General features: G+C 34.1%; 1 protein-coding gene across 1 annotated transcript; it reads right to left on the reverse strand.

The window, feature by feature from the left end:
- Window positions 1-5,839: 5,839 nt before the first annotated feature.
- On the reverse strand, window positions 5,840-12,569 carry LOC109214139 (beta-glucosidase 12-like). The gene is made up of 13 exons (XM_019378026.1): window positions 12,233-12,569; window positions 12,032-12,101; window positions 10,101-10,159; window positions 9,905-9,980; window positions 9,575-9,652; window positions 9,372-9,459; window positions 8,557-8,812; window positions 8,307-8,422; window positions 8,002-8,222; window positions 7,796-7,827; window positions 7,432-7,534; window positions 7,209-7,311; window positions 5,840-6,376 (listed from the first exon to the last, which is right to left on the reverse strand). Exons 1-13 carry the CDS (start codon window positions 12,392-12,394, stop codon window positions 6,208-6,210), a joined length of 1,533 nt encoding a protein of 510 aa, XP_019233571.1. The 5' UTR covers window positions 12,395-12,569; the 3' UTR covers window positions 5,840-6,207.
- Between the last annotated feature and the right edge of the window lie 442 nt (window positions 12,570-13,011).

A 13,011-nucleotide genomic window follows, 5' to 3' on the forward strand; every position in this document is an offset into this window, starting at 1 on the left:
AAGATACCCAAAGAAGAAGAAGAACACGTGAAACTCCATTGATATGATGAGGTAATTCCTCATCTCCCTCTTGCTTGTATAAATGATAAATGTAACCTTTTAATATACAGCAACGGGTTTGTTTAGCATTTTCACAACCAAGAATTTTTTATTAACTAAAAAGAAAAATATTATAGAATCCTTATTGCACAATATACTTGTTTTAGTAAAATTTCTCTCTCTAGAATGAAATTTCCTCTCAGCGATAGCTGATATGACGAGGAAATCGAAGACTGGAGGAGGAAGGCAACAGAGTCAGGAGTGCATGCAACATACATCCTCCGTTCGAATTGGAGTCTCGAATTTGGCGGATGCAAAGAAAACTCGTAGCATCAATGTTTTACAGGGAATTACACCGTTAGATTTGCATAATAGTTTGACATCTAATGCTACACAGGAAACACCGGTGAAGACACTGCAAGGGGATGTTTAGGAACACAACTCGTCAGGAAAACAACCATGGGCCGACATGGAGGAGAATGAGGTAGAATGTGGTGAAACTCTGGGGGTAGAACAATACCTAGAACCTAAAATGAAGTTATGGAGTAAAATTGTGACCAGTAGCCCTGTAATGGAAGGTTTAGATCTGAAATCACAGGAACTAAAGAAGCAAAATGTCAAAATTAGAATGGAGGGTATCAAGGATTAAGTGGAATATTGGAACAATGTTGTCATTTGCTATGTACTAGGGTCTAATCCCCCACCGGCAGTTATGAATGGATATTTTCACAGAATCTGGGGGAAGATGGGAATTGACAAAGTCGCGCAAGTTAACAGAGGTGTATTTTTAGTACGATTTACACAAACGGAAAGTAGGGTGAAGGCTGTGGAAGATGGAGTTCAGATGTTTGATAAAAAGCCAGTAATTGTAAAGCCTTGGTCTTCAGAAATAGATACAAGGAAGGAAACTTTCAATAAAGTGCCGATATGAATTAGATTATCAGGACTTGATATTAAGTATTGGGGTAAGAATGCGCTTACAAAAATAGCAGGGCTAGTTGGTAATCCTTTGAAGGCTGATAGAACTACAATATGGAAGGAGAGGATGACATTTGCTAGGGTGCTTGTGGAGGTTGCACTAGACCAGCCTTACCCACAGAGTGTAATGTTTGAGAATGAAGTTGGCAAAATCATAGAGCAAAGAGTGCACTATGAATGGAAACCTACACTATGCCAGGAATGTAACAATTATGGACATGAAATGCAGGAAATACATTCAAGCAGAGAAGCAGAAGGCAAACATGAATGGGAAGGAGCCAGGCCAAAACAAGGCAGCTAATGAGAACAAAGTGAAACTACAAATCGTGGGACAGAATAATAAAGGGGTCAGGGAAAATGTAAATGCAGGTCAACAGATTTTGGCTCCTGTAGCATATGTATAGAAGGGTAATAGTGTGAAGATAAACAGTCCACAATGAGTCAAGGGAGGTCCTAGTTCTACACTAAACTTAATGAATTCATTTGGGGCATTGGGGGAGGCCAGTAACATGGAGATGATAGAGCAGGGGAAAAATACAACTAATCAGAAGCAATAAAGTGAGAAAGGAGACCCTAAACAGGAGAAGGGTGGGGGACTTCCCCCAGCTAATGAATAGTATAGGTTTCTGGAACACCAGGGGACTTAATAGGCTAACGAAACAGAGGGATGTGAACATGTTTCTGCATCAGTGTAAGGTTAGTCTGTTTGGTCTCCTAGAAACTAAGATTAAGAGATATAATGCTCACAAAGCTTCTCTTAATCTATATAGAGGGTGGTCACTTACACATAACTTGGGAGCTCATCCGGGGGGTAGAATATGGGTGGTTTGAAAGCCAACAATTATGTAGGTTCAGATAGAGTATGTGTCTGCACAAATGATTCACGGTGCAGTAATTCACGGGGGAACTGGTATGAAATACAATGTTACGTTTGTATATGGATTCAATGATCCAGCTATCAGAAGACCATTGTGGCAGGAGGTGAAGAAAATAAATGGTTATGTAGTTGGACCTTGGGCAATTATCGGAGATTTTAACTGTGTCCTTCATAAAGAGGATAGAATTGGGAGACCTGTAACATTGTCTGAAATCAAAGACTTCAGAGAATGTGTTGCTGAATGTGGATTGTAGGAATTGAGATCCTCAGGGGCATATTTCACATGGAACAACAAGCAAGTAGGGGAGGAAAGGGTGTATAGCAGAATAGATAGAGTGGTAGTTAACACAGAATGGATAACAACACTACCAGTTTCAGAGGTGCATTACATGAAAGAGGGGTTGTATGATCTTTGCCCAGCCATAATAAACTGGATTATGGCAAATACAAAAGCAGAAGATAATTTAAATACTACAATATGTGGACAATGGCACTTTAATACAAGGAGAAAGTAAAGAAGAGGTGGGAAGCTGAGATAGCTGGGGACAGGTTATTTCAAGTGGTAGGAAAAATGAACAGACTTAAAGCAGTATTACTTAAACTGGACAAGGAGAGATTTTCAGACATTGAAAGGAAGGTTGACCAAGCAATGGAGGAATTGAAGAAATGCCAACTAATATTACAAGGAGACCTTAGAAACAAAGCTCTAATTGAGAAAGAAATACATCTAGCCAAGGAGTGCAGAATATGGGGAGAAGCTAGGAACCAGTTCCTAAGGTAGAAAAGCAGAGTTCAATGGTTAACTCAAGGTGATCTAAATACAAAAAGAATTCATAGTGCAATAAGGGAGAGAAGTGACAAGAACAAAATAGATTCACACGGGGAAACAAAAAGAGACCCGGAGGAGATAGCACAAGCATTTATAGGATTTTATAAAAACCTTCTTGGGGAAAGAGCAGGAAGGAGGCAACATGTGTGTAGTGAACTGGTTAGAAAAGGGCCAACAATCAATCAGGAGCAGAGGGAACGGCTAGAGCAAGGGTTTCAGGATAAAGATGTCAAAGCAACAGTTTGGGCAATTGCAGGGGATAAAGCTCCAGTGCCTGACGGATATGGTAGTCAATTTTTTAAATACTGTTGGGAAATTGTAAGTAAGGATGTAGCTTCAGTGGTGTTGGAGTTCTTTCAAAAAGGAAGAATGCCAAAATGTCTTAATGCCACAATAATTACTCTAGTTCCTAAAACTAGTCATGCAGAGCAGGTGGGAGATTATAGGCATATTGCTTGTTGTAACACCTTATACAAAGTGATCTCTAAGATGCTTTGTATGAGATTAAAGATAGTACTACCAGGCATAATCTCATCCAATCAAAGTGCTTTTGTGGCCGGGAGAACTATTATGCAGAATGTGCTTATATGCCAAGATTTGGTGAGGTTATACAACAGGAAAGTTACTACTAAAAGGTGCCTTATCAAAATTGATCTGAGGAAAGCATATGATACTGTAGAATGGGAATTTGTGCAAGAAATGATGTATGCTCTGAATTTCCCAAGTAAATTCATCAAATGGACAATGACATGTATAACTACAACCAAATACTCCATAGCAATTAATGAAGGTTGTATGGAAACATTGAGGGAAAGAGGGGGCTAAGGCAAGGGGACCCAATTTCTCCACTAATTTTTGTCATCTGTATGGAGTACTTCACAAGAATCATGAAGCATGTTGCCACACTCCAGGGGTTTGCCTTCCACACAAAATGTAAAGGGTTACAACTGAATCACCTGTGTTTTGCAGATGATGTGCTGTTGTTCTGTCGAGGTGAAGTGCAATCTGTAATAATGATGTTAAGGGGGTTGGCTAGTATCTCAAATGCATTAGGGTTGAATACCAATGCACCTAAATCCAACATCTATAGTGCTAATATGGATAGGCAAAGTGTGGAAGATTTATGTGAATTGACTGGCTACAAAAGAGGTTCACTACCTTTCAGATACTCGGGGGTGCCAATCTTAGCAAAGAAAATTTCAGCTGTGGATTGTGAAATGTTAGTAGATAAGATGTGTGCTAGAATACAAAGATGGGGAACAAGGAATCTGTCATACGCTGGGAGAGTACTACTAGTAAACTCAGTGTTAATGCACATACATTCCTATTGGTCATCTATATTCATTCTGTCTAAGAAGATATTGAAGAGTATAACAACTATATGTAGGAATTTCTTGTGGGATGGAAAAGCTAACACAAACAAGGTACCTTTGGTAGCTTGGGAGCTAGTCTGCAGACCTAAACAAGAAGGGGGCTTAGGGATCATTGACTGTGATCTATGGAATCAAGCAGCGATTGCAAAGTATGTATGGAATATATCTAAAAAAACAAATAATTTATGGGTAAAATAGGCGGACCATATATACTTAAAAGGTGCTTCTTGGTGGGAGTATCAACCTCCTCAAGATTGTTGTTGGTACTGGAGGAAAATATGCTCCATTCGAGACCTATTTGCAGAGGGATATGTTCAGCAGGGTTGGTTGTCAGCTAATGAACAGTATACAATTAACAGTGGCTACAAATGGAGGCAAGGAACTGGAGAGAAATGGGAGATTAGCAGATGGGTTTGGAGTAAATACAACACCCCAAAGCATAGCTTTATCAGTTGGTTAGATATGCGTAGAAGACTTTTAACAAGGGAGAGGCTGGCTGGGCTGAGAATATGCCAAGAAACTAACTATGTCATATGGGAGGGGTTGTGGAAACAGTAGATCACTTATATTTTGAATGCCCATTTTCTAAAGCTTGCATTCAAGAAGTATTGGTTTGGCTAAAAAATGGGGGTGTAGCAATGGGAACTCAATGGAATATAGAGAAGAATGACTAGAAGAGTAAGTGGCAAAGAATGCAGACTAGTTACTATCGCAATCTTGCTGGCCCTGGTGTATCGCATATGTGGGGGGTGGGGGGGTAAGGAATGATGCTCTGTGGAATCAAAAAAATCCCTAGACCTCACATGGTAGTTAGCTCTATTAAGGAGGAATGCAGAGGGAAGTTTCATGACATCCTGGGTCGAAGATCAATAACAGCAAGGCAAAAACTGTGGATAGAAAGTTTAATGTAAATAGAATAGCTCAGTAGTAATAGTCTTGAATGTAAAGAGATAGTGAAATCTATAGTATGATCAGTAAGGGGAGTGGAAAATAGGAGGGATATACTTGTAAGGATTTGTACTGGTGATCAATAAAATTTCTTATTTCACCAAAAAAAAAAAAGGATTCATTTGTATAATAATGTATAATATTATATAAATAGTGTATAAACACCTCTTACACACTATTGTATACAAGGTTGATACATTATTTATAGGTATTTGGTGAATTTCTGTGATTATACATCTTTATACACTTTTATACAACTATATAAATATGTACCTCTTTGTATAAAAGTGTATAACATTGTATAAAAGTGTATAAGCATCTCTGACGAAATTTTTGTGCGATTTTCACTTGCAATTCTTGTATAAAACTAGTCTAAATCTCCAGCAAATAACTTCAAACAATACCCACTCCAAATTTCTCACAAAATCATAATCGAAATTTAACAAGATTAGTATTAAAGGAGATGAGATTTTTGGTTTCTCGCCTCTGTTTTTGCGTTTTGTAGTTGTGATAGGTATGTATAAACCTGAAGATATACAAAATAAAATAATAAAAAAAACAATTCGGAGAAGTATTGGTTATGGAAGAAGGCACGAATGAGTGTTGACTGAGTATCTCGATCAATGGTTACACTAAAAGTGGAGAACTGATTTTTATTTTCATTTTTTTTTGCATATGGTTCTTTCTTATTAATTAAATTAAATATTTATGGGTGAAAAATGAGGAGAGAGCTATAATAGAGGTAAGTAAGTGATGGGAAAATAAATGAGGTTGTTATAATTAGAGAGAATGGGAAAAGAAAAGATCTTATTGATATTTAGCTACACATTTGCAAAACTTGCAACTGAACTAAAATAGTACAAGATCAACTTATGGAGTGCATTATTATGTAATTTTGTCATAAAAAACAGAAACTACAAGTTCTCGTTCTTTCCCATAAGTTGCACAAATGAACACTTTTTTCTTTATCTAATTCCTTGCTTCTCCATATCACTTGAGATTGGTACAGAATACGAATTACACTGGCACAATTTTATTTCTTCTCCTTTTATTACAAGAGCACACCCCCTTTTACAAAAAACACCAGATAATGAATATAACAATAAGTGTACTTAAGCTTTTCAAAATTTGATCCAAATAACGAACAATCATGCATGATAACTTTATTTGAGAAGGAATTTCTTCATCCAAAGGGCAGAACGCTTGGGGTATCTTTTTAGGTTATTTTTGTAATCTATGAAATTGATGCCGAACCTCTGCGTGTATCCTGAGCCCCATTCAAAGTTGTCGAAAAATGACCATGCAAAGAAACCCTTAACGTTCACTCCGTCCCTGAAAAAGGAAAACAAAATTTTATGTCATTCTGCCAAATTTGAAAGGAAAAAAAAATGGAAGGTTTTATCTTTTCATGTTTTTGCTTTAAGCATTTGATGAATATTCAAAATCTAGTGATCCGACTAATCTGACTTCGTGTCGAGTAGGTCAACTAAGGAAGTAAAGTGTTCCGTATCAAAAGATTTTCCATTATTAAGGTTTGAAGTCTAATCACCGGTTAATAGCTTGTTTGGTCAAGCTTTTAAAATCAGCTTATTTTGAGAATTATTTTTATTAAAAGTGTTTTTCTCAAAAGCACTTTTGGTAAGAAGTAGTTTGTGTTTTGCTAATTAATTTGAAAAGTATTTCTGAGTAGCAATTAGTGTTTGGCCAAGCTTCTAAAAAGTGTTTTTAAGTGTATTTTTCTCAAAAGTACTTTTCAGAAAAATACTTTTGGGAAAAAGCTATACTTTTTTCTGCCTGTCCAAAACTGCTTCCGCTTCTGCTCAAAAGCACCCTTTTCTTTCTTCTAAAAGCTTGGCCAAACGTTTCAACTTTGAAAAAAAACACTTTTATTTTGAAAAAAAAAAGCGCTTCTATGCTTGGAGAAGCTTAGCCAAACAGACTATAATTTGACTTCGTGTGACGTACGTCACCTAAGGAATTAAAGTGTTGCGTATCAAAAGATTCTCCTTTATTAAGGTTTGCAGTGTTATCTCTTATTAAGGTTTCTAATTACTTAAGGGTGAAGGGATTTCAGCCATCCAACCACATCATTGTCGGTGGTAAAGGTTTAAATATACATAATCCTATATTATATATGATATGAACAAAATGAAGGAGGACTCACTTGAAAGCCCTATAAAGAGCCTTAATATGGCGTTGGTAGAAATCAACCCTCTGAGCATCATTGACACCTTTTGCAACTTTATTAATATCAGACTCACCCATTCCTGATGACAATGCCAAACGAGTTTCAAATTAGGATGAAAATCAGAGACGTTATTCAGTAATAAATACTAAAATCATGATCAAAATATATATATACGAGTTCAATAAATATTTTTGCTTACCACACTCTGTGATGTAAACAGTTGGATTCTTGTAATAATTCTTTGTGTAAACGAGAAGCTTTTGAAGTCCCATTGGAGCAACAAAGAAAATACTGACACCAGTCTGCAAACATTAAAAATTATGTAAATTGTGAAAGAGAACGTCGAAGAAAAAATCTTTTAAAAAGCCAGCCTTTTTATTATTTTAAATTACATTTAGTTCGAATTAATACTATCATAATTTGTTACCCAAAATTAACATTTCTACTTTCTGAATTCTGATTGTCAAGTATTTAGTCATTATTTATAGCAAGATTTGGAAATACACAATTAGTTAGAAATGGTATACTATAAGCTGTAGTGTCAATTGAGTGAGAAAACTTACTGGATCACCAATCAACCGTCCATTTCGCGAAGCTACAAAAACATAAAATAATATTAGAAAATGATTAAAAAAAGATCAAAAAGGCTAAATTATAAGATCAATTTTGCAGGTAGACAAAAAGAATACAAAAATGAAAATTCAAAAAAAGAACGGATAAAAGTATGCTTTAATTTTGAGAGTTAGAATGTATAATTCCAAAAGCTTACTTGTTTGATTGACTTGATTATCAGTTAGGGAGCTGATATTCACAGTATTTGGTGGCGTAGAAAGAGGAGCTGCAAAATTTGAGGTGTAATAATTCATTCCTAGGAAATCAAAGGAGTCTTTCACCAATTTAGATTCTTTTGGGGTGAATTTTGGTAGTCGCTTTCCAACCAGTTTCCTCATGCTTCTTGGATAATGTCCATAAGTCAATGGGTGCAAAAACCTGTCACCATAATATATTTCTCATTTTTTGTTTTATTATTTTCATAAACTATATTTTAAATTAAGTATATTAATTTTGTCTTACCATCCAAGCATAAAATCAAGAGCTCTTTTAGATGCTCTCTTATCCTCTGATTTGTTGGAGAAAGGCTCGAACCAATGTGACACTAATACAATTCCTATTTCACCTTTTTGAGTTGGCTGTAGTTGCATGACAATCAAAGATATGACTTATTATCCAAAAGTATAATGGTAGAAATTCAAATATTCAAAAAGTAAAATGGAAAAAAATATGACTTATTTTTAGTAGTTCAAGGATAAATATTAAAACTCGCCTTGTATTTTTCTCTGTATAGCTTGGCAGCAGCTCCATGAGCAAGAAGCATATTGTGTCCCACTATATAAGGCTCAGTGGCAGAGTTACCGGCGGAGCAGTTATTGTTCCTCCACGCTGAACACCGGCCAGGCGCCAAAGAACCGCCATCGTAACCCATTGTTGAATAAATCCATGGCTCGTTCATGGTTGCCCACAGCTTAATTCTATCTCCAAAATGTTTGAAACAAATGTCCACAAAATCTCGGTAATCATCCCTGTCAATATCAGATGTATGACCAGTAATCAGAGGCAGATTCAATATTTAAACTTGATGGATTAAGCTTTTCAAGTTCTTAGCACTAAACTCATTGTATATTTGAAATTATGGTTTTAGAACATAATATCTATTGAAATATTAGCATAAAAAAGGTGGTGTACAAAGTATCCTATAGGTCACACGAAAACAATTTGACCGTTGTTCCAGGGCTCCCTTCAAATTTTAGTATATATATAGGCCTTCCAAATGGGTTTAGAACATATTATCTTTAATTTCTCAAGTATATATAGTCATACAAAATGGGCCTTCATATATATCGAGACATATATATGAGTACAGATATGGAAAAGTGACATTGTATAGCCGCGATAAAAATAATAACAGAAAAATGTATAAAATTTGTATTTTTTTTTGTTGTATATACACTCTGTATGTTATATACAAAAATTATACAAATTTTATACATGTTTTTGGCTACCAAATATAAATAGTTTTTGGCGCGAGCTAAAAGTAATAATACCCCGACATATATTAGAGTACGCTTGGAGTAGACTTACACGATCTTAGGGCTTAGAAAGCCAAGATATTCATCATCAAGAGCTTGAGGAAGATCCCAATGAAAAAGTGTAACCAGAGGTTTAATACCTAAAATTGTAATTTAAAGTTAGTTTTAACCTAAAATTGTAATTTAGTTTTTGCTTGTGTATGTGGGTATGTTTTTGCATGTGGGGAAGAGAAAGAGGGAGAGAGAAGTAATTACCAAGAGCTACTATCTCATTGATGAGATTGTTGTAGTGATCAATACCAGCTTGATTTACTCCTTTACTTAACTTCCCCTCTGAAAAATAAATTAAAATAATATGCATAAGATTATGATAACTATAATCTGGAAATCACATAAATGAGAGTTGATATTTCTTTTAGAATTATAGGGATGGGAAAATAATCAACTATTAAGGTTTAATCAGTGCATTGATTACTTTCTAAAATTAATTTAGGTCACAGATTTATATTTATTTTACATTTTATACGGGTCAAACATAATAAAAGGGATGATTAAATCAACAAGAAAATTATTAAATCATTTTACGTGGTAAAATTCTTGTCCATGCGATAGAAAACCTGAAAGCGTCCAATCCTTCGAATTTTGCTAGCTTGATGTCCTCCTGCATTCGAGAGGCAGTACTATTAAAACAATAGTTCTTTACTTTTGTTATCATTAAGACAAAATAAGCAAAAAAAAAAATTCATCTGATTTTCGTTAACCAAATCAATTATTAATATACCTTGTAACGATGATAAAAGTCCAGAGCTATGTCTCCATTGCTACGGTCCAATATTTTTTCTGCATAGAGTTCACAATATTACTACAATCCAATGCTTGACTATAATTTCTTTTTCTGTCATAGCTAAGAAAAACAAAAAGCATATCCAAAAAGATAATATATTTTAAAGTTTTATGTTCATCTTCAAATAATTAAACGGGTCCCTTGGTTTAAATGATTAGTACTAATTTATGAATTTTCAAGCAAATTTTGTTAGGAGTTGATAGTAAAGGAAGTTCTAGAATGTTGATATAATATTTTCAAGTTGAACTTTCGGGAAACAGAAGATAGGACAAAGGCTGCTTGATATATACGTATTATTAATATACTTTGTTCCTCCAGGGACAAAAGTCTAAGCAAATTTAAACACAAATGAAGCACGCCATTTGAGATTAAGTTAATTATGTATAAATTAAGATTTATGGATCTTATGCAGTACCCTTAAGAAAATACTACCTATTGGCAGTATTAAAACTCATTTGACAAAACTGAGTTTAATAAATTACACGTCATGTAACGTATTATAAGCATCAAATTGTTTTTGGTCAATGATTATTGATTAATCTATGTCGGGATTTTAATATCAGAAGATGTGACGTTTACTTCAAAATCATGTGTTTACTTCACATGCTCACTATGAAGTTTACTCATTAATTATCTCTCAAACAAGTGTCACTTATTCTATTTCTTACGTTCAATGTTATTTGATTTTTAGCCTTGTTTTATTTGGTCTAGCAAAATTTCAAAAATCAAGAAACTATTAACTATTCTTTTTCAAAGTTACCCTTGGCAATTAATGATTTAAATGAAATTCTAAAAAGTTTTGGAATGAGATAAAGGTTAATTTAGTCAATAATGTGCTTAATTAATGTTCCAAAATAATTTTTTTAATATGTGTGCAAAAAGCTAAAAAGTCAATTAAAATGAACCGGAAGAAGTACTATCTTCGATCCTTTTTTTGTGCGTGTTTTAAGGTTTTGGTACATCAATTAGGAAATATAATTAACTACATTAATTAGAAAAAGGATTGGATTAAATTATCCTTTACTCCCTCCGTCTCAAATTATCAGTCATGAAAAATAAGAAAATTAAAGAAATGGATGGTAGAAACAAAAAAAAAGGTTAAATTAATGGTGGATAATTTGAAAAATATAAATTCTTTTGGTAAGAATATTTTATCTTGAAAAAATTAATTTTATGCTTCTGCTTCTTGGAAGAAGCTAGAATTTGTAGCTTCTTTCCAAAAGCAGGAAAAAAAAATTTGCTCGTGCTCAAAAGAAATTCTCTATGTTGGCCAAACTCCTGAAAATTCTAAAAAAGTGCTTTTTTACCCAACAAAAAAAACAATTTAATTGGCCTCCAGAAGTTTGGCCAAACAAGCTCTTACTCTACTATTCTGTCCCAGCTCATTGTAACTCTAATACCCTATTATTTACTCTAGGTTACTAACTAATGCTTATGATATAGGGTTATCTGCAATTAGCTTTTAAATAACCTGATTGTATAAATACTATTTAAAATATTAATGCACAAAATTAACTTAACCTCTATAGAAAAATGGTCCCCGAAAAAAATTAATTACCATATAGGAGTATCAAAGTAAGGCGTAGCGTGCATGGAAAGGATTTGAGTGATTTCTAGAGTGAAAGCCCATTCTCCAGTTTTGACCTCCTAAATCTAGGGTTTAAAAGGATTGTAGTTAATGCTTGAAAGTTAATTAAAGTCAACTCTGTGGTTAGTCCATAAAATCAAATGGAAGATAAAAAGTTAATAAGTAATAATGATTTAAGTTAGATATATAGGCATTATTATACTAAGTGAAAATATGATGAAAATGCATTAAAAATTAATGAGAAAGCGTTTTGAAGAGGAAGAAGAAGAAGAGGAGAGACCAGGATGAGTGTGGGTGAAAGTATCCCAAATACTTGGTCCTTTGCCATCTTCATTCCATGCACCTTCATACTGTAAACAACAAAATAATTAAACAACTCTTCATTAATTTCTATATAATATGTTAATTAATGTAAGCAAAAAACACAAAGAAAGATATTACTTTACTACTACTTTATTAGATGGAAAACATATATAATTACCTGATAGGTAGAAGTGGAAGCTCCAAAAAGAAAATCAGATGGAAAAATGGTACGATTAAATGGAATAGAAATATTTTGGCTTGGCACTTTTGCAGCCACAAAAAGCTCAGTCCTAGCCAAGAAGAAGAGGCTAATTAGCAAGAAAGAACCTTGAAAAGCCATAGCCACAGTTACTACCTGTGTTTGTGCTGAGTTTCTTCCCTTCTTTCTGCCCTCTTTATATAGAATTTAATTGGAGGTTAAGAATAATAAATAACACATATATTTCTTTTTTCTTTTTCAGTTTTGCAATGCGATGACTTAGTTGGGGGTGTGGAGATATTGATTAAAGCAAATGTATACTATCTCGTATTTTCTTGTAGATTATCAAGGATATTATCGTATTAATAACATGCTATGGGACGCGTTCTTTTGCTATAGTACAATCAGAAAATCAATTATGGCTAGCTGTATTTGTCAATTATTCAAACATTACTCACGTGTCCCCAAGTAGTGCTTGAGAAGTAGTAATTCGAATATAGAAGTTCTGACCTATCTCTATAAGAAATTAAAATAAGATAAAAAGGATCATATTGGATTCTCAAAAATTCTATATTTCCTCCGAAATTAATGGTTACTCATCTAGTATTCCACGTGTAACATTCATTAAAGAGGTAAACACTTTATACAAGAAAATTTTTCTATTTTCATAACTCGAACCTGAAACCTTTATTAACGGTAGAATAATTTTAGCAAATACTACAACTGGTAAAAGACGTTAGATAACTTAATTATTTATT

The sequence above is a fragment of the Nicotiana attenuata genome, unplaced genomic scaffold (assembly GCF_001879085.1).
Source record: "Nicotiana attenuata strain UT unplaced genomic scaffold, NIATTr2, whole genome shotgun sequence".
Taxonomy (NCBI): Eukaryota; Viridiplantae; Streptophyta; class Magnoliopsida; order Solanales; family Solanaceae; genus Nicotiana; species Nicotiana attenuata.

Excerpts from the sequence above, each read along its gene's own strand:
- LOC109214139 (XM_019378026.1), bottom strand. The coding sequence starts at position 12,394 with ATGGCTTTTCAAGGTTCTTTCTTGCTAATTAGCCTCTTCTTCTTGGCT. Across the intron at positions 8,813-9,371 it reads TTTCTAAGCCCTAAGATCGT|GGATGATTACCGAGATTTTG; the intron begins GTAAGTCTACTC and ends TGATATTGACAG. Across the intron at positions 7,312-7,431 it reads TGTTTACATCACAGAGTGTG|GAATGGGTGAGTCTGATATT; the intron begins GTAAGCAAAAAT and ends CATTGTCATCAG.